At 44.3% G+C, this 21,253-nt stretch overlaps 2 protein-coding genes across 3 annotated transcripts in view; one reads left to right on the top strand and one right to left on the bottom strand.

Annotated features, from left to right (window-relative positions):
• The window catches only part of CFAP77 (cilia and flagella associated protein 77), a 56,788-nt gene extending 47,442 nt beyond the window's left edge, over positions 1-9,346 (bottom strand). The window contains exon 1 of the mRNA XM_063408902.1: positions 9,062-9,346. Coding sequence (XP_063264972.1) covers positions 9,062-9,196 — 135 coding nt within the window. The 5' untranslated portion in view covers positions 9,197-9,346. The remainder of the gene's footprint in view (positions 1-9,061) is intronic.
• A 56-nt stretch (positions 9,347-9,402) lies between these two features.
• Positions 9,403-17,870, top strand: TTF1 (transcription termination factor 1). 2 transcript variants are annotated; one of them, XM_063408900.1, is made up of 12 exons: positions 9,548-9,749; positions 10,293-10,393; positions 10,545-11,368; positions 12,118-12,377; positions 12,703-12,888; positions 13,336-13,414; positions 13,691-13,821; positions 14,316-14,544; positions 15,524-15,613; positions 15,852-15,917; positions 16,307-16,392; positions 16,767-17,870. In XM_063408900.1, the coding sequence occupies exons 3-12, from the start codon at positions 10,554-10,556 to the stop codon at positions 16,928-16,930; spliced, it is 2,106 nt and encodes a 701-aa protein (XP_063264970.1). In that variant the 5' UTR covers positions 9,548-9,749; positions 10,293-10,393; positions 10,545-10,553; the 3' UTR covers positions 16,931-17,870. The 2 variants fall into 2 exon arrangements, with proteins under 2 accessions (XP_063264971.1, XP_063264970.1); XM_063408901.1 differs by lacking the exons at positions 9,548-9,749; positions 15,852-15,917; positions 16,307-16,392; positions 16,767-17,870 and adding an exon at positions 9,403-9,510 and having other exon boundaries at positions 15,446-15,575.
• The last annotated feature ends 3,383 nt before the right edge of the window (positions 17,871-21,253 follow it).

Here is a 21,253-nt window from a genome sequence, read left to right as displayed (position 1 = left end):
TAAAATTCACGGAGGGGCGTAGGTGGGGCACCAAAGAGCATCAATTCCCTCCAGGGGCTGAGGTTCCCTGAGCTCTCAGGCTGCACCTCCCAACCCTGCAGGGTCCTGGGGGCTAAAATGAATTTGTCACCCAGTGAAGCTTTGACAGCCCTTTTTAATGTGTGGTGTTCCTCAGGCAATATTTATTTAAGTGTCCTGGGCCCTCACTTTGCAGAGGCACCAGCAAGTCCTGGAGCAGAAGCCCTTTGTGGTGTCAGACACAAAACCTGATCCCCAAAGGAACCTGCTGTGAGACACATGGGACAGCAGAATTTACAATGAGGTTTTTCCATTAATTGGCTTGTTCGGAGTATTTAGGACTGCCAGAAGTTACATTTGGGATTCTGGGTGGAGACAAAGCACCCAGAGCCCTTTGAAATGCCCCTGGACCCTCCCTCTCTCGGGCCCTGAGCCCCTTCCCAAACCTCCAATGCTGTTTTGCCTGGCAAAAGCTGACAAACTTCTAAAGTCAGTCTGGTCTGCTTTCCCCAGTTATCTGACAGCTTAAAAGGTTTGAAACAAAGCTACATTATGATGCAACCAAATTCAGCAGCATCTGATTAACAAAAAGGAGGCCACAGCTACCTGACAGCAGCCTGTGGTTATTTTTTATTTCTAAAACAAACTGATGGCCTCAAACATTCATACATGTTTGGGGATTTTTGTTTGTTTGTTTGTTTAAATGTCTCATTTCCTGGTTTGTTTTTCTTCTGCATCGTGCAGGGAAATAAAGTTTTGCAATTCTTCTTCTCATAATAAGTCTGTCCAAAAATGATGTCGCTCGTTGTGTTGAAAGATGGTTTCATTTTCTACTCAAAATTGGTATGAAAAATTTGCCTTGCCAAATGAACATTGTATACTGAACTTGTCAAATCCTCTCTCCTGACACAAATAAAAGATAACATTGGGTGGCAGCATGTAAAACAGCACTGACAAGACAGCTGGGATGGAAGCAAAGAAATGCATATTTTTCTCTTTCTCTTTTCCAGAGCAGGGAATGGGAAAGATCCAGGTGAGCGAATGCTGGCGTGTTACAACCAAAAATACATCATCTAAAGACTTAACAAGCCATTTCGAGGCAGCTTCTGAGACGAACATAAGCGATTCCATTTCTGATTAGCAAAATCATGACAAAAGCATCAACTTTTTTCCAAGCAACCAAGAAAGCTGCTGAGTAGGAAGAGTGGCTGGGTAAAAGGGATATTCAGTTAAAAGTTCACAACTCTGCTGTGCAGGCTGGAAGGACTATTCCTAGCACTGCAGAAAATTATTCCAAGTATATTTAAAAATAAATAAGGTAATGATAACGCTTTCATTAGATCTGCAGTCTCTCCATGCAAGTGAATTGTTTTTTCCTATTAAAATCGTTGATTGAAGGCTGTTAGCTATTTATCAGCCCCAAAATTACATTTCTTCTCTCCTCTTAAAAATCACAGCAACTGCATAGTTAGGAACAAGAAAAGACTCCTAAAACTGCAGTTTCGGGGTGGGGGGGGCCAGGAATACAAGCATGAAACACAGATTGCACCTTCAAATCCCCGATGGCATCACGCTTCTTTGTTCTGCTAAGAAAAATTAACCTCAATCTCGGCTCGAGGTCCCCCGATTGATTATCATAGTCATTTAAATACTGTAATCTCATTTTCAGCATCAGGGAAAGGGAGCGAAAAGAAGAAAAAGAGAAAGAGGTGGGGAAGCGAGGGGGAGAGAAAGAGAAAACAGAATAAATTATCTGACAAAAGGAAAAAGGCCCTTTCTGCTTACGGAGCCTATTTCAGATCCTTCCACTTGATTGGAAAAGTTGATGAAGTTTAAATGAAGCAGAATTAGAGGCTCAGGCCACTGAGTATTGACAGGGGCCCATGGAAGAATGTGCAATTCAATAGGCCTGATTTCAGTGGAAAGCAGGGGAAAGGCCTAAATGGTATAATCTTCAATCAAATCTAACATCGACACTGACAAGGCAGGGTAATGAGATAGGCCAGATCAGGCATGTTGGTTAAAGAAATTAATCCCTCTCGCTGCACCAAGAGTTCAGCTTTGATGCCTATTGTACAGGGCGCCGTCCCAGCCTATCTAAATGCTAACTAACTGCGAGTGTGATCTGGGACTGTGCTTTTCAGCGCTGGGGCTAAGCTGGGAACAATCTCAGCTCCCTGATTAGGGCGGCAGAGGTGGGACAGCACCGGCAGCAGAGCAGGGGTGACGGATGCAGCAGCCCCCGTGCAGGGAAAGTTGCATTTCTGCTCCTCTTAAGGCTTTAACAGACTGTAATACGTGGTAATTAATGGAGTTACAGCATGAGCAGCCCACTGAAATCCCTTGGGAGCCACCAGAGAGGCTGGGCAGCCGGGAGGGTGATGGAGAGAGCAAATGGAAAGGGATGAGGGGAAGTTGAAAAGCTGCAGACAAAGGGGCTCTTCTACCTGGGCGAGCAGCCCAAAGCTCCCGATTAAAACCAGCGTTATTTTTCAGGCTGGTTTGCTCTTCACGGAGCAATGCAAGGTTCACTGTGTTTGCTTTACTGCTTTTTATCCCCCTAGCCTGGGAGTTAACGCTATTATTTTTAATCAGGTTTCACTTGTAAGATTTTTAGGCACAAACCTTGTGTTGGTTTGCTTAAACAAATCAAACTAGAGATATTTCCCATGATATTGAAGTTTTCTTAAAGGCTGTTGCTGGAAATCTAGTAGTAGGTCCCACTTGCATTTATCTTTGCTACTTCAAATAAATGTGAGTGGGAAAAGCAGTGTAATTCATTTTATACAGTACAAATGGTTAAAAAAGAAAATATTCTCTGAAATGCAGGTTCTGTCTAATCTGTACAACGCGAGCAGCCAGGCAAGAACAAAACAATCCCTGCAAGATGACAAAAGCTCCTGAAATCCAATAATTAGGCATAAGAGCATCTCTAAGAATTTGCATGGAAAGCAATGTGCCCTTGGGGGAAAGTGTGGCTAAAAACTCCCCAAAATCAGGAAAATGCTGGTCTCTGTGACTGCCTACAACACGCTCTCTTTGCTCTACATTCTGCTGGGCAGCACTCAAAAAGAGGAGAATGATTGTGGGAAAGGTTTAAAAATAAAGAGCTTTTCACCTTCTCCTTGGGCAGCTGCCAATTGGTTGCCTGCCCAACACCCTCCTGTCCAGCACTGTCCTCACTGAGCCCCCACCAGCTTTTCCTCTGTGCTCAGGGCACTTTCTGGTGGCTCTTCCAGAGAAGGAGAATTTTTATTGGTATTGGAGAGGGAAGCAGGCAGAGATATTCCCCAGGTTTTAGCTGGGGCTCTGGTGCTGGTGTCCCTGCAGAAGGGTTGGTGGGTTAAGGGCACTTCAGTGGGATTTGGGATAGCCCTGACTTTCTGTGTGGTGTCTTCAATTTGAGTTAGTCTGAAAATCATCTCTTGGCTTGGTGTGGTTTGGGGGCAGCACTAAAAACAGGCAGAGGCTCTCCCCCAAAGTTTCTTAAATCTTTCTGAGAATTAAGCCTGAGCTTTAGGTTAATCCTAAAAATTTATAGCCTGCAGCAGCTCTGGATGCACTGTGGATTTATGGATCCATTTGTGACCCATTTCATTTTAATTTTTTCCCTATCTTGCCTATATCCTCTCATCGTTTGGCTTAATTTTTGTTTTTACATCCCCACCAAACTGGGCAAGAGGCTGTACAGATGTTTTCTGCTCTGACAGCACTGCTATTAGGGTCACAATGCAACAATTTGGTCTAACCATTATTATTGTGCTGGCTGACTTCAATAATGCACTTTTAAATCAAAGAGCCTTTGAAGCTTTATTTCCATTGTATTAGACAAATAAACATAGAAGATTTTCACAAACATAAAAGGCATTCACCTTGTAATGTTTCTGAGCTTATTAGTCTCACCAATTTGCATTGTTTTGTTCACATAAAGGATCAAAATGCCCTTTTGCTTGATTTTACATCCTGCCTGTGGATCTTGGGAGTGAGCAGCTCCCCAGGTCTGGCACTTCTGGGGCTGTCCCCCTGCCTGCTGAGTCACAGCTGGCACTTTGGAGCCCGTGTTCAAACAAGGAGGAAAAACCCCCTACTTTCATTCATGCAGGATGTTTACTTGCCTCTTGGAAATACCTTATTTATTTCAGCAGTGCCTGTGCAAAATATGGGAGGGCACTAAAGCTCATAAGGAGTTTAATTTTTAGTGTACCAAATAATTCATTTAAAATCTTAAGTGAGTTCATGCTGAGAAGAAAACCCTTAGAAGTCGGAGCATTGGAAGGAAAGCTCAGAACCAAACCTAATGATTATTTGACTAACCAGCCCTTCATTAGTTTATTTCTCTAATGAATTATTGAGGCACTGCATAGACAGCTCAGAATACATCTTTAAAAGCACAACACTGGTCTTAGACTGCAAAAATATAATAGTACTCGTGATATAATAATAATAGCAATAAGCACACAAAATGCTGCATAAACACTAATTAAACCTCAGTGTCCCCAAGCAGCAAGCACAGAAGGCAGGATGCTCAGCACATGTAGTGATTTGAAGTAAAAAGTATAATTAACATGAAATAAAACAACCTGATTCCATAAACAGCTCATGGATTGTGGCTGCTCCACTCTGTGTTACAGGGGAGAGTCAGAGAAACAGAAATCTGCTCTCTGACAAGTTTCCAGTGAATGTATCGATCCCAGACAGCTGGGAGCAGGTTTGTGTTTGGGGAGGGAACAGAGGTGTTTAAACCACCAAAGCCAACACCTGAGGGAACTTATCCACATCCTCTGGAAGCTGTCTCAGGGCTGGGATCAGCAGTTTGCCACACGGGGGGCTCTTGTGGAAAGAGCTGTGAGATCCTGGCTGTGGCTGAAGATCCCCCGAGGGGAGCAGAGGCAGCAGGACCTGACAGCCCTCCCGGGGCTGTGTGGGTGCTCTGTGGAAGAGGAATGGTTTTGTTCCTGTCAGTCCCATTCCTCACCCGTGCCGAGTTCACCTTGACTCCTCTACAGACTGGTGCCAGCAGAGATAAAGATGAGTGGATTTGGAGAGAATGTTTTAAAAACACCCCAAGTCACCCAGGAAGCTGAGGGTTAAAGGCTCAGAGATGAAGCACAACATTCAGATGTAAAAGCCCTGTTGCAGCCACAGTCCAGGTCAATAATAAAAGCTTAGAGTGATGGAAAACCTGCCCTGTCAGTAATTTCTACTCTAAAAGATGTTTGTGATGATGCAGTTTACAGCTCGAAGCTATAATATTCTTTTTCACACCATGCACTGGTCCATCTTTGTCTCTTGCTTAATTACAGCTTTTTCTTTTCTTTTTTCACTGTGTGACACAACTTTACTTTGACAAAATGGCCCCACTTTCTTTTGTAGTCTCCATCCTATGGATCATTCCAGAACTCAAAATGATTTTGCAACAATTGTCAGCAGTGCCTTGCTCTGTGGCAGTCAGACAGCTCAGAAATACTTCATGATGAGCGTCAAAAGGCACGAAAGGAAAAAGAAAAACGTGGTGAGTGATTCTCCCTTTACTTGGCACCCACGTAGGGAGTGGAATCCCTTGGTCAGCTGGCTGGTGCCACAGGGAGCAGGCTCCTGGGTGAGCCCAGGGAAAGCTCTGTTCTGTCTGTGTTCCCTTCACCCACCACAAAAAAAAAAAAAGGGCAGTTGACTCTCCCTGGCCTGGCTAATCCTTCTTTTGCTGGGAATTCCAGAGCCAAGGCCATCAGTGTGCCAGTTCCTGTGGGTTTGGGAGCTTTTTTTAATCATATATTCTTCTTGTGGAGATCGTAGCTGCTGAAATTTTGTTGCCTGAATCCTGTAGCTTCTGTTCAATCTCATTTGGAAAAAAATTAAAAACTTCCAGCCCTCGGGGCTGGAAAGGAAAGCTTAGGAAAATGAACCCTAAATGCCCTGGCATTCAGACCAATAAAGACAGCCTGGCATCAGTTGTCATGTAAATAACAAGCTTGTAAAACAAACACTGCACATTCCAGCGGTTCTGTTTGTTAAATCTGCCTCTCCTCCAGTCTGGACTGGGACCTGGGGCCAGCCTTTCTTGGCCGGCAGAGCACCAGCACCATTCTCCTGCTCTTCCTCCTCAGAAATGCCAGTTTGGAAACAACTTTGCAATGCTGGGAGCAGCAGAAGGGGCTCTGGAGGTGAGCCCGATGCTCCTCAGGGCTTTTCCTGGAGAGCAGCTCCCTGCTCTCTGCATGGCCCCTGGCTCCACCTGGACAGGTAAGTGGATGCTTTGGATTTCCCATTTACCTTCACACATTAGGGAGGGTAAATCCAACTCCTCGCTGGTGACAATGTCGGTGATATGTTGAACTTAATTATACCATATTATGCAGAAGATGTTAATCTAAAAGTAACCAAACCACTGCGGGTCACTATTTCTGAAGTCTGTGTCAAGCTTGCCACGGTTTCAAGTGTGGTAAACTCTTATTTCCTGCCCAGAGCTGGTTTATTTTTGTAACACAGAAGTTTTCAGTAAGTTTGTTCTGGAAAAGTGCTTGGCTAAGGCTTTTACTGGTGAAAACAGACCAAAAATGCTTTGCTCAGATTTTTGCTGGCATCAGTAGATGAAATGTTTTCCTCAGTTTTATGCCGCAAGCAAATATATATTGACAACTGAATTAACTCCTTGATTAATTAAAACATATCCTACATTGTAGCAGAGAAACAGAGAATTCATCCCTAGAAATCTTTACAGAAGATGATGGTTTTAATCTGTGATAGCCACAGTGTGTGGACACATCCTGTGGGGAGCTGGGGCTGGGCAGAGCTGAGGCAGAAACAGTCTGAGCAGGGATATTGTTTGGATATGTGATGCCACACCCAGAAGATATATAAAAGAACTGAAAGAGAAAACAGGGGGTCTTGTTGGCTGCTGCAAAGTGGGAGGTCTGTCATACTCTCACCAGGGTTTTGGGATCCAAGCGCTATTTGGAGGAGGATCAGAGACAAAGTGTCCCATCCATCTCCACTGGGCCTCGGGTTCTTGTGCATTTGCTGCCCAGAGAACCTCACTGGCAGCTGTTGGAGCTGTGTGATCCTCATGCCCTCCCTCGGCTGCCAGCAGCACTCGTCCAAGCTGCAGTTGTCTCCAAACCTTTTGTCCTTTTCTTCCAAACAATCTTTGTGTCCTTCGGTTTCAGCACGAGGGCTGGGACCTGCTGGACACCCTCTGCAGAGTCCCCAGGGCTGTCCTGGGAAGGAGGAGATTCCAGGCTGCAGCTGGAAGCAGGACGAGGAGGAGGAAGGGCAGAGGGCTGATGATGTCTGTGTGTATGCCAAGTGCCAGCGTTTATCCAGCCAACTGCCACCCCACCCCTGTCACCTCCGGGCACAGAGGGACACCCTGGTGAAGTCAGCACTCCTCGGCAGTGTGGGAAGGCAGCTGGCAGCGGGGCAGAGTTTGCTGCACAAACTCGACAGCAGAACCTACCATGAAGTGCAATTACTGCTGGATCGAGGGTAAAAGTATCCCTGTTAACACCTCACTTACCCCGTGCTCAAGGATTGCATCAGGTGGATGCAAATCTCCTCACATCCCTACCAGCAGACACCCTCCTGCAAGGAATCCTCGAGAAAACAGAATTCATCCAGAATACTGAAATTGAACACTACCTTCTTCTTCTAAAACTTGCCCAAAGTTTAGTTTCACCAGGCCAGATTGCTGAAATCCAGATTGTGTCTTAATTTATTAAAATATCTCAAGATTTAAAATTGCTCAGAATTTCCAGTGCCAGGATGCTCTGCAAGAATTATCCTTCCCATCAGACTCAGGGGATGCAGAGAAAAGAAAAGAAGTTGTGGATTTGAACAAGTGAAGCAGAGTTCTGATGCAAAGCCTACTTTTTTCGTACGGCTGACAAAATTTCCCAATAGAATTTTAGAGTTTCATAAGAAAACAAAAGAATTCAACTCTGCAAAGTCTCAAATTTCCAGTGACGCTCCGAAATCCCAAATTTTACAGCCGACTTCCAAGCCTGGCGGTGCAAAGGCGCGATTACTGAGGGAGCCGAGGCGCCGAAGTGCGGAAAGCCGCGGTTTAAGAGGGGAAACAAGGCTGGGAGCAGGAGCGGCTGCCCTGGCAGGGGAAGGGCGCGGAGCGGCCGCTCCGAGCGCTGCCCTCGCCGCGTCCCGGCCCCGGGAGCGCTCGGGGCCGGCGGGAGCGCGGATCGGGCACGAAGCCGTTCTGAGAGTGCCATCCAGGGGACGAGAGCTGCACTTCAGCCGCTGCTCGAGAGCGTCACTGGATGGGGGTGTGAGTGTCCCGGAGGAGGAACCGACCGGAGAGAAATGCGTTAAACACCGCCCAGCTCAGCCGGTGCGCAGGGCAGGGGTGCGAGTGGGGTTAACAGACTGAGAAGTGCCAGGAGTTCGGGAAGGGACCAGAACCTCCACGGCAGGTCTAAGCATGCTAATTACAGAACCATAGAATCACTTAGGGTGGAGAAGACCTCCAAAATCATCGAGTCCAGCCTGTGACAGATCACCACCTTGTCACCCCGACCGGAGCGCTGAGTGCCGCATCCAGGCGCTCCTTGGACTCCTCCAGGAACGGTGACTCCAAACCGCCCTGAGCGGCTCTTTCCAACGGTGGTGGTAATTCAGGTGGATACAGTTTGTTTATCCCTCTCCCCGGGACCCCTCTGCTGTGTCTGGGGGTGGACGACAGCCCAAGTGACATCTCGGTCCCTGTCCCCGAGTGCTCCCCAAACCTCGGCACTTACGGGAAAACGCTGGCAGGGAGAACCCGTCCTGCTCTGTGCCATCACCGGCTGGGGACCGCCGGGTGTTTAACACACCACCATGCTTGCGAAGGAGCAGCGGGGAAACACAATCTCCTTGTCAGAGAAATCAGAGAGCGGCTAGGGGGAGAAACCTGGTTTTAACTGCTTTAAGAGGAAACTTTTCTGCTGTGAAAAAGCGGCGACCGTGACCTCCACCCTCCGCGGCTCCCGTTGGGATGGGGGGTGGCCGTGTCCGGGCAGGGCTCGGGGGCGGAGGGAACGGGGGTCGCAGGGCTCACCTTGATGATGAGCGGGTTCCGCAGCATGCTGAGCCGGACCACCCCCAGCCGCTCGTTCTCCGTGCCCGGGCCCGCCTCGGCCAAGGTCATCGGTCCCCGCCGGGTCCCCGCTCTGCGAGCGCCGGTGCTCGCCATGGCGCGGGGGGGACACTCCCGGGCCGGGGGTCTCTCGGCGGTCCCAGTGCTGATCCTGGTGCCGGGAGGGGATCTCTGCGGTGGCGGTGCCGGGGCTCTGTCGGCGGTGCCGGTGCCGGGGGTCTCTGCACGGCCCCGGTGCCGGTGCCGGCGTTCGCCCACCGAACTGGCGGCGCGCGCGGCGGCGTCCGTCTCCAGGCAACAGGCGGTGCGCCGCTCTGATGGTTCCGGCCGGGGCCGCTTCCGCCGGCGGAACGGATGGGCCGGGTGCGGGGCGCGGGGGGGCCGGCGGCGCGGGCGCACACCGCGTGTTGGTAAGCGGGACCGCGGCGGGGCCGTGAGGGGCGGCGGGGCCGTGAGGGGCGGCGGGTTCCTCATAGCCCGGGCTCTTCACACCCCGGGGCCGTGAGGGGCGGTGGGTTCCTCACGCCCCGGGTTCCTCACGCCCCAGGGCCGCCCGGAGCTCTGTGCCTGCGCTGGGAGCCTCCCTCGGTAGCCCCGGAGCGGCGGGGTCCGGCCCGGCCGCACACCCGTGCTCAGCCGGGGTTTATCGGTGTGTGGGCCTAGGAGCGAGCTGTGCTTTGAGCTCCACGGAGCCTTCGGGGCCGCTCGTTCCCCTCGGTGGCGGGGAGGGGATTCCCGGGCCCGGCCGGCGGTGCGGACTGCCCTGGGGATGGGAAATTCAAGCGCGCGTGTTTCAAACGTGACGGGCGCGTTGCTGAGTGAGCGTTTTGTATGTGCTGGGTGTAGAAAATGTGCTTAAAATGCTCCCAGCCTGCTCTGTGTGACTGAATGCTGCAGGAATTGCGCTCAAAATGCTCCCAGCCTGCTCTGTGTGACTCAGTGCTGCAGGAATTGCCTTGTCCTGGGGCAGAGCCGGCAGGGCTGAGCTCGACCCGTCAGAAACTTCTAATTAGAGAATTTTGGATTTAGGGCTGATGAGTCTCGTTTTTTCTTTCTTTTTCAATTCTTCGTTGCTTTTAGCTTGCTGCTGTTTCAGTGCTGAAAGCTGGGTTGAACATTATAGTCAGACGTTGCTTAGTTATTCAAAATCAAAGCTAATAGTTATTTATTAAAGTGTTTTTTGTTGTTGTAGGAAGGCACTTTGAAGGCTGGGGACAGCTGTGATGCACATCTGTTTGACAAAGAAGGCATCAGCTTTTCCTGGGCACTTTACAAAACAAACTGGATTGAAAAGTAAGAGTCTGAGTTAAAATAGAGCTTTTAATTGTTAAGATTTTGGGTGGGTTTGTCCTTTTTGTTGGGGTTTTTTTGGGGGGAGGGTGATTTGTTTTAAGCAGAAGCAGTATATAGATGACTTCAATAAAACTCCTCTCTTTTAATTTAGAGGAAAAAAATGAAAGGCAAAGCACGTGCAGATGATTTTCAAGTCCAGGATTTTGCCAAGAAGAAGAAAAGGAAGAAGAGGAAACACAACGAGTCCAAGCACAAACATGAAAATGCTGAAAGTGTGGAAGATCCAGAGCTCAGCCACGCTTCCCTGGTGCTCTTTGAAGATGCATCACCACAGGACAGGGAGGGCAAGAAAAAGAAGAAAAAACTGAAAAAGAAGGGTGAAAAGCAGCAGACTTTGATAAATAACTTCCTTGTGAGGGTGGAACGTGAAGTCAGCAATGGGACTGGAGTGGCTGCCTCCCCGAGGAAGAAGAGGAAGATTCAGGACAGCAGTGACAGGCTCAGCAATGTCACCTGTGCCCCTGTGAAGCAGCACAGCAGCCAGGAGGGGGCTGCTGCTGATGTTGGCTTTAAAAAAATCAAGAAGAAAAAGAAAGCAAAGCAGCCTGAAGGGGATGAGGTGTGTGAGCCGCCTCCCTCTGAGGAACACAGCAAAGGCCACAAGGAGAAACTCAAAAAGAAGAAGAGGAGGAGAGAGGGCAGTGCCCAGGACGTGCAGGAGGACACAGATGGAGCAACTGAGCAGCCACTGCTGTCACCCTCAGGGCAGGGCAGGGGACACAGGGGGTGGCCCTCACCTGCAGGTGAGGATGGAGCCTGTGATGCTGCCTCTGTCACCAGTGAGGAGCTCCCTGCTCATTTTTCTACACCAAATAAATCAGCTGGTCGAGCTAAAAAGACTCCAGCACATGCTAAAAAGGCAATTAAAAGCAGCACTTTGGTCATGGAAGAAAGCTCTTCAGAGTCTGATGTGATGTAAGTTTGGGTTTTGTTTGTCAGATTTTTCCCTTCCTCCACTGCCCACATTCATTCCTTTCAGGTTATTTGGGTTCCAGGTTTTTTATCTCTCTGTTTTGTGTGTGTTTTAAAGAAAAACTTGGAACTTACACAGCATGTGTGGTGTTAGAGATCTGCTTTAAAAGCTCAGTTGTCTCGTGGAGCTCAAATAATTTTTAAGGATGCTTCAGTGTAGGCTCTTTTCTCCTCTTTAAAAATTGTAGGTATGGAAATAATTTATGTGCAAACAACTGACATTTAAAATAAGAAAAGTGGAGGGAAAAGAAAGGTATTTCATTTGCTAAACTTGATATTTATAGTGCACATGTGCATTTTAACCAAGCAACTAGTGAGGTCAGCTACACAATTGAATGTTCTGTGCAATAAATGCTCATGGAAGTAGCTCTTGATGCCTTTACAGTGTCTAGAACACAAAACAGGAGCACTAATAAGAGACAGATTGAAAAAATCAGTGTGCAAGAGACATTATTGCTTCAGTATGCCCATGTGAGAGAGTTTTGTGGATTTTCAGAACTTCAGAAAGCTCCTTGATTATTGTAAGTACAGAAATTTGGTATTAAATTACAATGCAAGGCAGTGGATGTGTGAAGTATTTTTTGTTCTGTAATTAACAACTATGTTTATTCTTTTAGTGGTGGAGATGTTAACAAAATCTGGTGTGGAGTTGTAGTAGTGTATTTTATTTTATGCCTTTTTTTTAATACCAGGACACCAAAAGCCTTGGCATCGCCTAAAAAGAAGAAGCAGAAGCAGCAGAACAATTCCTTTACTGAACTGGCAGCCCCTGATGAGGTCAGTGAGGATGGTGAAGAAATCCTGGACCTTGCCATGACTTCATTCATAGATTTGGATACTGCAAGACAAGAACTGGAAGAGTTCATTCCTCATGTGAAGAATATATCAGACAGTTCAATCAAGAAAATGGCTGGGAGAGACCTGATGAGGTTTAAGGAGTTTAAAAAACAAGGTGAGCTCTCTGAAATCCTGTTGCAGTGAGGAAGGACTGTGCAGCTGTGCTAATGTTTGGACAGAGGGAAAAGTTTCTTGTGTCTGTTGCACCCACAGAGTCTGGTTCATTCATGCCATTGACATTTGTGTTTTGTAGCATCTGCTTCCACACTGGCAAACTTCAGTCCAAACTTGTGTGTTAATTGCTGATTCCCAGCTGATTTTGTCTCTTTCAGTTTTCTCTTTTCCTCTCTGAATTTGTTGATACTTGTGTGAAAACCTGAGATGTGCAAGAGATCGTACTTGAGGTTTGACTTGGTTTTTTTAACCTTTTTATATTTTAGGTATGGCTGTCAAGTTTGGCAGATTTACCCAGAAGGAAAATAAACAAATCCAGAAAAATGTTGAAGAGTTCTTGTCACTTACTGGAATAGACAGTGCTGAAAAACTTTTGTTTACCTCAAGGTATCCAGAAGAGAAAGACACCATCCATCGCCTGAAAACAGAACATCATTTTTGTGAGAAAATCTGTGAGTATTTGAGTTCATCCTCAGCTGAATGTTGCATTCTACAACCTGGTGGCATCATGGCATGTTTTGTAAAATAATTTGCATTGAAAAGCACTGATGTTGCTAAACTGAGTGAAAAAAGGAGCTGCTGACATGGTGTAGGTGATGGTCTGCACAGGCCACTGTTTTTATTCTCTGGTCTCAAATAGGAAGAGTTTAGAGATAAAACATGGCCAAGACCATTGAAGACTTCCAATTGGGCTTTATGGCTTTTAGTGCATTATTTGCTAAACTGTAATTAATGTTACTAATGGCAGTATGTCCATGCAATTTGTAGCTGGTGAGGGGAAAGAATCTGTTGTTGACAGCACAGTCATAAAAAAGTGTGGTGTTGGGTATTGGGGTTTGTTTCATTTTGGCCTCACCACTGTGAGAAATGTTGGTTAAAAAGGATCCTTTACCTTCCAGCTGAGGGCATCCCCCGGCCCTGGAGGCTGATATATTATCGGGCAAGGAAGATGTTTGACCCAAATAATTATAAAGGAAGGTAAGGGAATACTTTGAAAGTGTTTCTGAATGCTAATAGCAGTCTGTGTTGATTATTTGTAAATTAAAAATAAATTCAAATGAAGATCATCTCTCCCATTTGTGCCAGTTACTCTGAATTAATTGATAGTTCATTTTCCCTCATGGGTTCCTCCATTCTAAAATGTGACTTGAAGTGATAGTGATGGTTAACACTGATCACCTGCAGATGTTACAGCTCTCTGAGATTGAAATTGTTTGAATTTACAGCTGAAGCTGTGCCTATTTCCTCAACCAGGTATACTACAGAAGAAAAAGAACAATTAAAGAAGTATCAAGCCCTGCATGGCAATGATTGGAAGAAGATTTCTGAGTTGATGTCCCGTTCTAACCTCTCAGTTGCTATGAAATACTCTGAAATCAAGTCAGGTATGTAATTTTAAGAAAAACAATTCATTTTGTGTCACGTTATTTGAACTGTATGATATAGGTACCCTAAACAGAAGGAAAAATCCTTCCAGTATGGGGGTTTTAATTAATTAATTAATTAGTGGTGGTGGTCCTTCACACCACTGATTGCATTTTCATGTGGAAAGGATGAGAAAGGTCTCTGAAAGAAAATGGAAAAGAAGTGAAACAAATATAACTCTTTATTAACAGAACTGACATCTAAAGATGATTTCATGGGCAAGGCAGAAGGAATTTGGCAGCCAGGTTTAAAAATATAAAAACTAGGGAATAGACTATTTTAGAGTTCAGGCTGAATTCCCAAGTCTGGTATGCAGAAGAGTTTCTAGGACATGTGTTAAGAAGTTGGTCCTGTAAATAAAAATCATGCAAAGTGAAACATTTGCTCTCTTGCCTTTTTCCCTCTACTCATTTATGATAAATTATGCCTTAATCTGGTGGGTTTTCAATTCCAGCTATTAACTATGGTCCTTGGACAAAGGAAGAGACCCAGAAGTTAATGAATGCAGTGAAGGAGGTGATGAGGAGAAAACTGAAAGCAAAGAAGCCAGGTTCCCTTTTCTCCCTGGAGCAGTCAAACGCGGATCTGTGGATCGACCGTGAGCAGCTGACCCAGCCTCTGCCGTGGACTGAGATTGAAACCAAAGTGGGCAGTCGCTACTGGAGACAATGCAAACAGAAATGGTGAGGGCTTGCACTAAACTGAGATGGTAAAATGTGTTCTGGGGTGTATCTACTCTGCAAAACCTGTGTTTTGTACCATCATGATCCTTTGGTAGGACAGACAGGAGACTGTAGAGTACAGAAAAGGCATTGCTGATGTGTCTGAGACAGATAACTCTGCTAGCTGGGGCAAATTTTCTGTTTGCTGTGATAGCAAAGCCTGATTTCTGCCTGGTGTGCTGAGGCCTGAGCAGCAGAGTTGACTTACATGATGAACCCTGGGCATTGTGACTAACACCAGCAGTATTATTTAGCTAAAACCAGATGATTGAGACTCTTATGCCAACTATTTAACGTCAAACCAGCTGCTTTAGAAACTTTCACATAACCTTGGTAATTATCTGCAAGAACTGTATCATTTTAAGAAACTTTCCCAACTGACAGGAATGGCAGTTTGTTTGCAGGGAATTCCAGGGGAAACCCTCCCAGCCAAGGCCTGGGCCCTGGACTCTGCTGGTTGGCAAGTGTGGCATCAGATCCAGGTATTTCTGTGCCAAAAAGTCACAGATTTGGGGCCTATAAAAGCTTTGGGGTGAATTTGGAGACCTCACACTGTGTAGGATTTCCCAGTGGCTGGGAAGGTTCTCCAGGTCCTGGCTGTGAAATGGGTGACAGTGACAGCATCAGGATGATGGTAAAATATTGAGGCAATTGGTGATGGATCTTTCTCAATCACTATCCTTTCTCTCATACAGTAATGATTAATGTATTCTTTGCTTATTTTTGCTTGTTGCTAAAGCCAAGTGTGTGGTTTTATTGAATGCATCATTTTACTTTTTTGTTGCCTTAATATTCATAGTAAAATAAGACCATTCTTTCCACTGGTGACTGTGTCCTTTCAATCCCCCCTGTCACTTGGCAGACAGCAGCAGCAGCATCTTGATGCTTGGAATTTCTTGGAATGATAAAAACCTGGTGTTTTTTTGGTGTGTTTTCAAAGGAATTCGATTTTAACAAACAAATTGACCAGAGGGCAGGAGTTGTACAAAGGGATCAACGGATTAAAGGCCAAGATCAATCTTATTAAAAGGTACAGTTCTGAGCACTGGGATGTGTTTGTGTCTCCCACTGTTTGAGCTGTGTTTATAAAAGTTTGTAGGGTGAGAACAGCCTGCAGCTGTTTTGAAATTATTTTATTATTATAAAACATGTTTTGCAATTATTCTTTCTCTGGGTAAAATGTCCTGTAATTTCTGACTGGGGAAGCTGGGAGCACTGAATTATGTCTTGATTTCTGCCTGCAAACTGCTTCTGTCTTACATTCACAGGTTGAATGAAACAAAAGCAGAGGATGCCAGTGAACTAAACTGGGATGAACTCAGTAATGCCATCGGGTAAACCTCCTTTCCTCCTTTTTATGGCTTTTTATAGTTCAAGCAGATGAATCCAAGTTCTGATTGGACACCTTTACAACTGCAGGAAATGTTCAGTTTGGAAACATTACAGCTGCAGATCCTGGCATGGCACTGAGCAGGAAGCTAAGATCTGAAACCCTTCACATTCCAAACACTGCAGTGTTGTGTATCTGTGCTTCCAGTATTAATCAACTAATGGGAAAAATTATGATTTGGTATGGGTTAATTTTGATTTGAATTCCATCCTTTCTACCTAAATCTAAGCTAAGGTTTGACTGGCATCACTCTCAGGAATGGATAACTCAGTAACAATTCAGCTTTATGGTAGTTCCTTGCACCACTAATTCTTTGAACTCTTTTCTTTGCAGAGGTGTTCCTAGAGGCTATGTTCAATCAAAGTTTCATAAGCTAAAAGTGTCCTCTGTCCCTTTATGGAAAAGAAAGACTTTTTCTGGTCAGTATGCCAGCTGTTTGTATGTACTCCTTAAGGCTTTGGCTTGAATCTCACAGTTCTGGTTCAATTTTTCCTAATTGGCTAAAATCTTAGGCTTTACATTTATTTTACTAAATGCTTTTTTATAACATTCAACGTCCTCTTCATGCAAATGCTTATGAACCTGTTCTTTTTTTTAATACCTTGGCTTGCAAAGTTTTAAGACTGCATTTTAATTTCCCTTTGCATGTTTGTGTTACATCTGATCTCCCTGCAGCCCCTGTGATCAGAGCAATACAGAGATTTTGTACATTTAACACCGACAATATAATTCCTGTCTGTGAGATGCTGCTCCTCTACAGATCAAATTAAAACTTTTTTTTTTCCTCTCACAGAAATTATTGATTATCTGTATGAAAAGACGCTCCCAGAACTTGAAGAAAAGTTAAAAAAAGAAGAGAGGAAAGAGCCTGGTTTTTGCAATTCAGCAGCCAGGCAGCAGCCGCAGCGAGCATTCCGACTCAGTGATATTTTTGACTCAGATGCAGAGAGTGATTAATTATCCTAAAACCAATGCCTAATTTGCATATTTAACTGCAACTGGGTCTGGTTGAAAGTGGGTACAGTTCACCACCTGCAAACACCTAAGCTGTTGATAATGGGAAAAGTCAGGATAGGCACCTCTGATTGTCTTGCTTCATCTTGAAGATTGAGTTAACAGAGCTTTTGTGCCACCTTTTATTTAATTTAGCTCTGGTTTTAGAAGTTTTCATGTAAGCATCCAAGTTGCTTTCTAAATGTCTCCATCTGTGGAGTTGAAAGCTGCTGTTTTCCCTTTATGAATGAACTTGGCTTTCAGAATTGTATTTTTTTTTTTAATTTATGGGATTGGAAAAAGGCTTTCAGTTTGTTTTTAAATCTCTGTAATAATCAAGTTTTAAGGACGTGTTGATGAAAGCAGCACAACTTTTAAGGTTTTATTTTTTAAACAGGTAACTTATTCTTAAAAGCAATGGATTTTATTTTTGATGCAGACTTACACTTTTTTCAACCCTTCTAGAGAAAAAGGACTTTTGGTCATTACTATTCATTATTTCATGCTAACCAAAACAAATAATTTAAAATGTTGTAATTAATATTTGGAATACAAGCAGTGTATATATATACATATGCATACATATATATATTTTTATTTTGCCAAGGAGAATTTCTACGTTTTAATAAGAAAATTAAGTAATAAGATGGAGGTTGCACTCATGTTTTGTATGATATTTTATATCTCTGCCTGAAGTGATTATTTGTAAATGGATTGAGTGTAAAAAACCCCAAAACTATGTTACTGTGTAAAGTTTTTGTATGGCTTGTTTATATTTCTCATATGCTGTACTGGACAGTGATGCAAGAAGACTCAGTCCCTGCTTTTTGAGGGACATTTTGATAAGTGACAATTTCCCTCTTGAATTCTAATAATCATCATCGAAAATCCAGAACATTCAGTGGCTGGAAATAAAGACCCTCCCCTTGTTGGAGGGTCTGGAAGGTGACTTATAGCAAGGGATTTTAAAGGAGAACTTTCCATTTTTAATTGTGTCTGGCTTTAGCCTCTCTGAAGATGGGGATCTTCAGAGAGAAGATCCCTAGGATCTGGGCTCACTGGGATTTTTGTGAGACAGGCAAATCAGCCACTGCTTTGAGTGTAAAGTTTTCCAGCCAAGAGATAAAATGGGCTGAAGGAGAGACACACCACTTGTCTTAGCTCTTTTTGTTATTTCATAGGTTTGAAGGTTAAAAGCTGAAACACATGAATTTCTGAATCTAAAAAGTTTGTTTTTTTAAGTGGTTTTTTTTTTTCCCAGAAAATGGAGATGCTCTGAATTGTCTGCAGGCAAGAGCACAAACACTGCCTTGTTGTAGAGTTTGTAAAGTAAATCTTGCAGAAATAAACTCCTACCTCCATGATGAGATTTATTTTATTCTTTGCTTTAAAAGAAAACTCTTGTGCCTGAGTGGAATGCACCTCACTGTAAAGAGAGGAGCAGCAGTGTTTTATTAGCAAAAAGAATAATTTGACAGAATTTGATGGAATTTAATGAAGTTTTAACAGTGGTGTGCCAAGGTTGAAAGTCTGATGGCAAAGATCATCTTATTAATGATGGCATGGAAGAATCATACAAAGGGAAACTGAATTAAAATTAAGTTAGTGATTCACAAAGAGTTTGAGACACCTGGGGTAAAAAAGACCCTCCAGACTCCTGAGGCTCAGAATGGATCTTCCTTTCTAACTCCTCAGAGAGGAGTCTGGGTGCAGCTGGATCCAGGCTCAGTGACAGAGCTCATCAGTGGTTTATATATGTAAATTTATCATTAATAGCGAGTAGCCCCATGAATCTGTGGTATTTCATTAGCACTTTCTCTGCTGCTCTCAGTCACTTACCACGATCGGATGTGGGGTAGGGATCTCTTGTCCTTGGGCAGGGAAAGACCTTGGGGCAGGGCTCAGGGAAGAGATCCCAAACCTTGAGAGGTTTCCCTGCTCCAGGGCATTCCCCTGGCCTGCAAATCAGAGTTATTAGGGGGAAATTGGCGCCTGTTAATCAGCAGCACAGACAAGACGGATACCTTTGTTTTAGCTGTGCTGTCTCATTCTCCACTCCTTATCTTGTGTGTTTGGGCTTCAAAACCACCTTTCAAAATATTTTTCCGAGGCACTTTCACTCCCTTGTCTGTGAGCCAGGAGCGTTCCAGCTCAAATAGTCACCTCAGAGTGTGAGCTCCTGTTCCTCCCTCCCAGCAAATACCCAAGGAAAAATCCTGCTGATACTCATTAAAAGCAGTTTCTCTGCTAAATATGAGCAAGGCAGCGCTGGAATTGTAAACTTGGAGCCATCACTGCCCTGGCTGCTTTGGGGAAACACAGGAATGAGAGAGGCTTTCTGCAGCCCTGGGAATGGAGTAAGGAAACTCCTTGTTAAAAATAAGACGCTTGACACGGCCAATATATCAAGCAGCAATTTAATAATTAATTAATTAACATGGTAAAGTGTGAGCAAAAAGGCAGCGCTGGGTACAGTGGTAGGGGTTTTCCCTTCCAACTGCACACCTATTGCTGGATTTGATGGTATTTTATTTGCTATATTCATACATATTCATAAGCTTTCTCAGCAGTTTCCATTTCTAGTTTTAACGTCACAATTCAATACCTAACAGCCATAAATCTATAGATTGTCCTGTATAATTCTATAGACCATTGTGATCTATTCTGATATTTCAATACTCCAGGATGTACTTCCAGGATATGTTTTTCCAGGTGGTGGGATCTGGCTTCCAGATGTGGGGTCCCATCTCTATTTTCAAGTCCATCAATCTCCAATGCTGATGTCCAGTTTCTCTCTCCAGGAGCCATAAATCAGTGAGCTGGAGTCTTATCTTCATGTCCAGGATGTTTTCCCACCTTGTGTGAGGCCTGAGCCCCCTCCTTATTTCCTTCTTTTGTCTAAAAAAAACCCCTTTTTGCACTCTAAAACTACAGTTTAAAATTCTTTAATACAAAGCAATCTTCTAAAGTTATAATTAAAGGACACTTATTGCAGAATAGCTTGAGACTTGTAATAGATAATTGCAAGCAAAAGATTTATTAAAAAACTTCCTTCCATGCTTTCCTCAGCTGTTTATTAGAACTCATCTTTATAACTGTCCCATGGCTGTGTTCCACCACTATGATTACACAGATTTTCTTCATTTCCCTGACACGAAACATAACTTTGTATTTCACATCCTTCACCTCTATTTGCAAATAATTGCATGTTGATTATTTCCCAGGTGCTAAATAATGGCACAAGGAAGGAGCTTTTCCCTTTGCCATCCTCTTCCCATGGGGAAGCTCAGTTCTTTCACATGGATATTTCAGAATTATTGCAAACAGAGCAAACTGTGTAGAAGTTTAAAAAAAAAAAAAAGCACCAGAAGAGGCTCCACAAAATGATGAAGGAAATACGGTTGACAAAGCTTTGTGTATCAGACTGCATTATAAATAAGAGCATGACAGATCCTTCAAGTGGAAAAGCACCCTAAAAACTTGGGTGTTTCAAGCAGAGGTGTTGCTTCAAATGTTTCCCTGGCATGTTCATGGCCTGAGTGGTGTTACAGCACAAAACCCTTCAGCTGTGTGGCATCATCAAAGACAGAGACAGCCCAGTGCCAAGGGCGTGTTTGCAGCACTTCAAAGCTGAAAAGGAGCTGAAGATCAAACGAGGAATTGCTTTTTTTCATCCCTCTTTCCTGTAAGGTCTTAACCAAGGAGGTGGAGAAAGGTGATGCTGATTAACTTGGGTCAAAGTTAGAAGGTGCTTAAAAAGCTTGAGGTGTAAGACACCAATCTAACCTGGATCATAACCTTCTATACAATGCAATAGCCAGTATAGGGTTAACTATCTTAATGCATAAATAAATGGAAACTTGTCAGCAGAATAATACCAAAAATGGACAGGTATAGCTGCACTGGAAGCAGGAGGATGTGCTAATGAGAAATTGATGTGAAAAAGGCTTGTTGTGTGTGTGGCTCTATGCAGATATTTACTATATACAATAATGCTAGGTAGAAAAGTTATGCTGTATTGACATTTGAATAATATAGTAAATGTAGTTTTTAGCATTAAGTTTTAGTAATAAAAGAATTGTGTGTAAGATATTTTCTTTAGCTCAAGAAGAAAAGAAAAAAAAAAAAGAAAAAAAAAAAAAGGGAGAGGCCCAGAGGTGTTTCTCAACAGAGATAACAGTTACAACAAGAAGAAGAGACCCCCACCTTAGGACTTTCAGAAGACAAGATGCAGATCTCCCTGCATCCACAGAAGCCACCTGGTCAACCCAGACTGAATCCACACGA

The sequence above is a fragment of the Prinia subflava genome, chromosome 12 (genome assembly GCF_021018805.1).
Source record: "Prinia subflava isolate CZ2003 ecotype Zambia chromosome 12, Cam_Psub_1.2, whole genome shotgun sequence".
Taxonomy (NCBI): Eukaryota; Metazoa; Chordata; class Aves; order Passeriformes; family Cisticolidae; genus Prinia; species Prinia subflava.
The sequence above is the reverse complement of the archived record's forward strand: the minus strand, read 5'-3'. Positions and strand labels throughout refer to the sequence as shown.

Bases quoted from the DNA above. Each gene is read 5' to 3' on its own strand.
- TTF1 (XM_063408900.1), top strand. From the start codon at position 10,554: ATGAAAGGCAAAGCACGTGCAGATGATTTTCAAGTCCAGGATTTTGCC. The intron at 12,378-12,702 runs GTGAGCTCTCTG...TTTATATTTTAG, and splicing joins TAAGGAGTTTAAAAAACAAG to GTATGGCTGTCAAGTTTGGC. The intron at 13,822-14,315 runs GTATGTAATTTT...TTTCAATTCCAG, and splicing joins ATACTCTGAAATCAAGTCAG to CTATTAACTATGGTCCTTGG.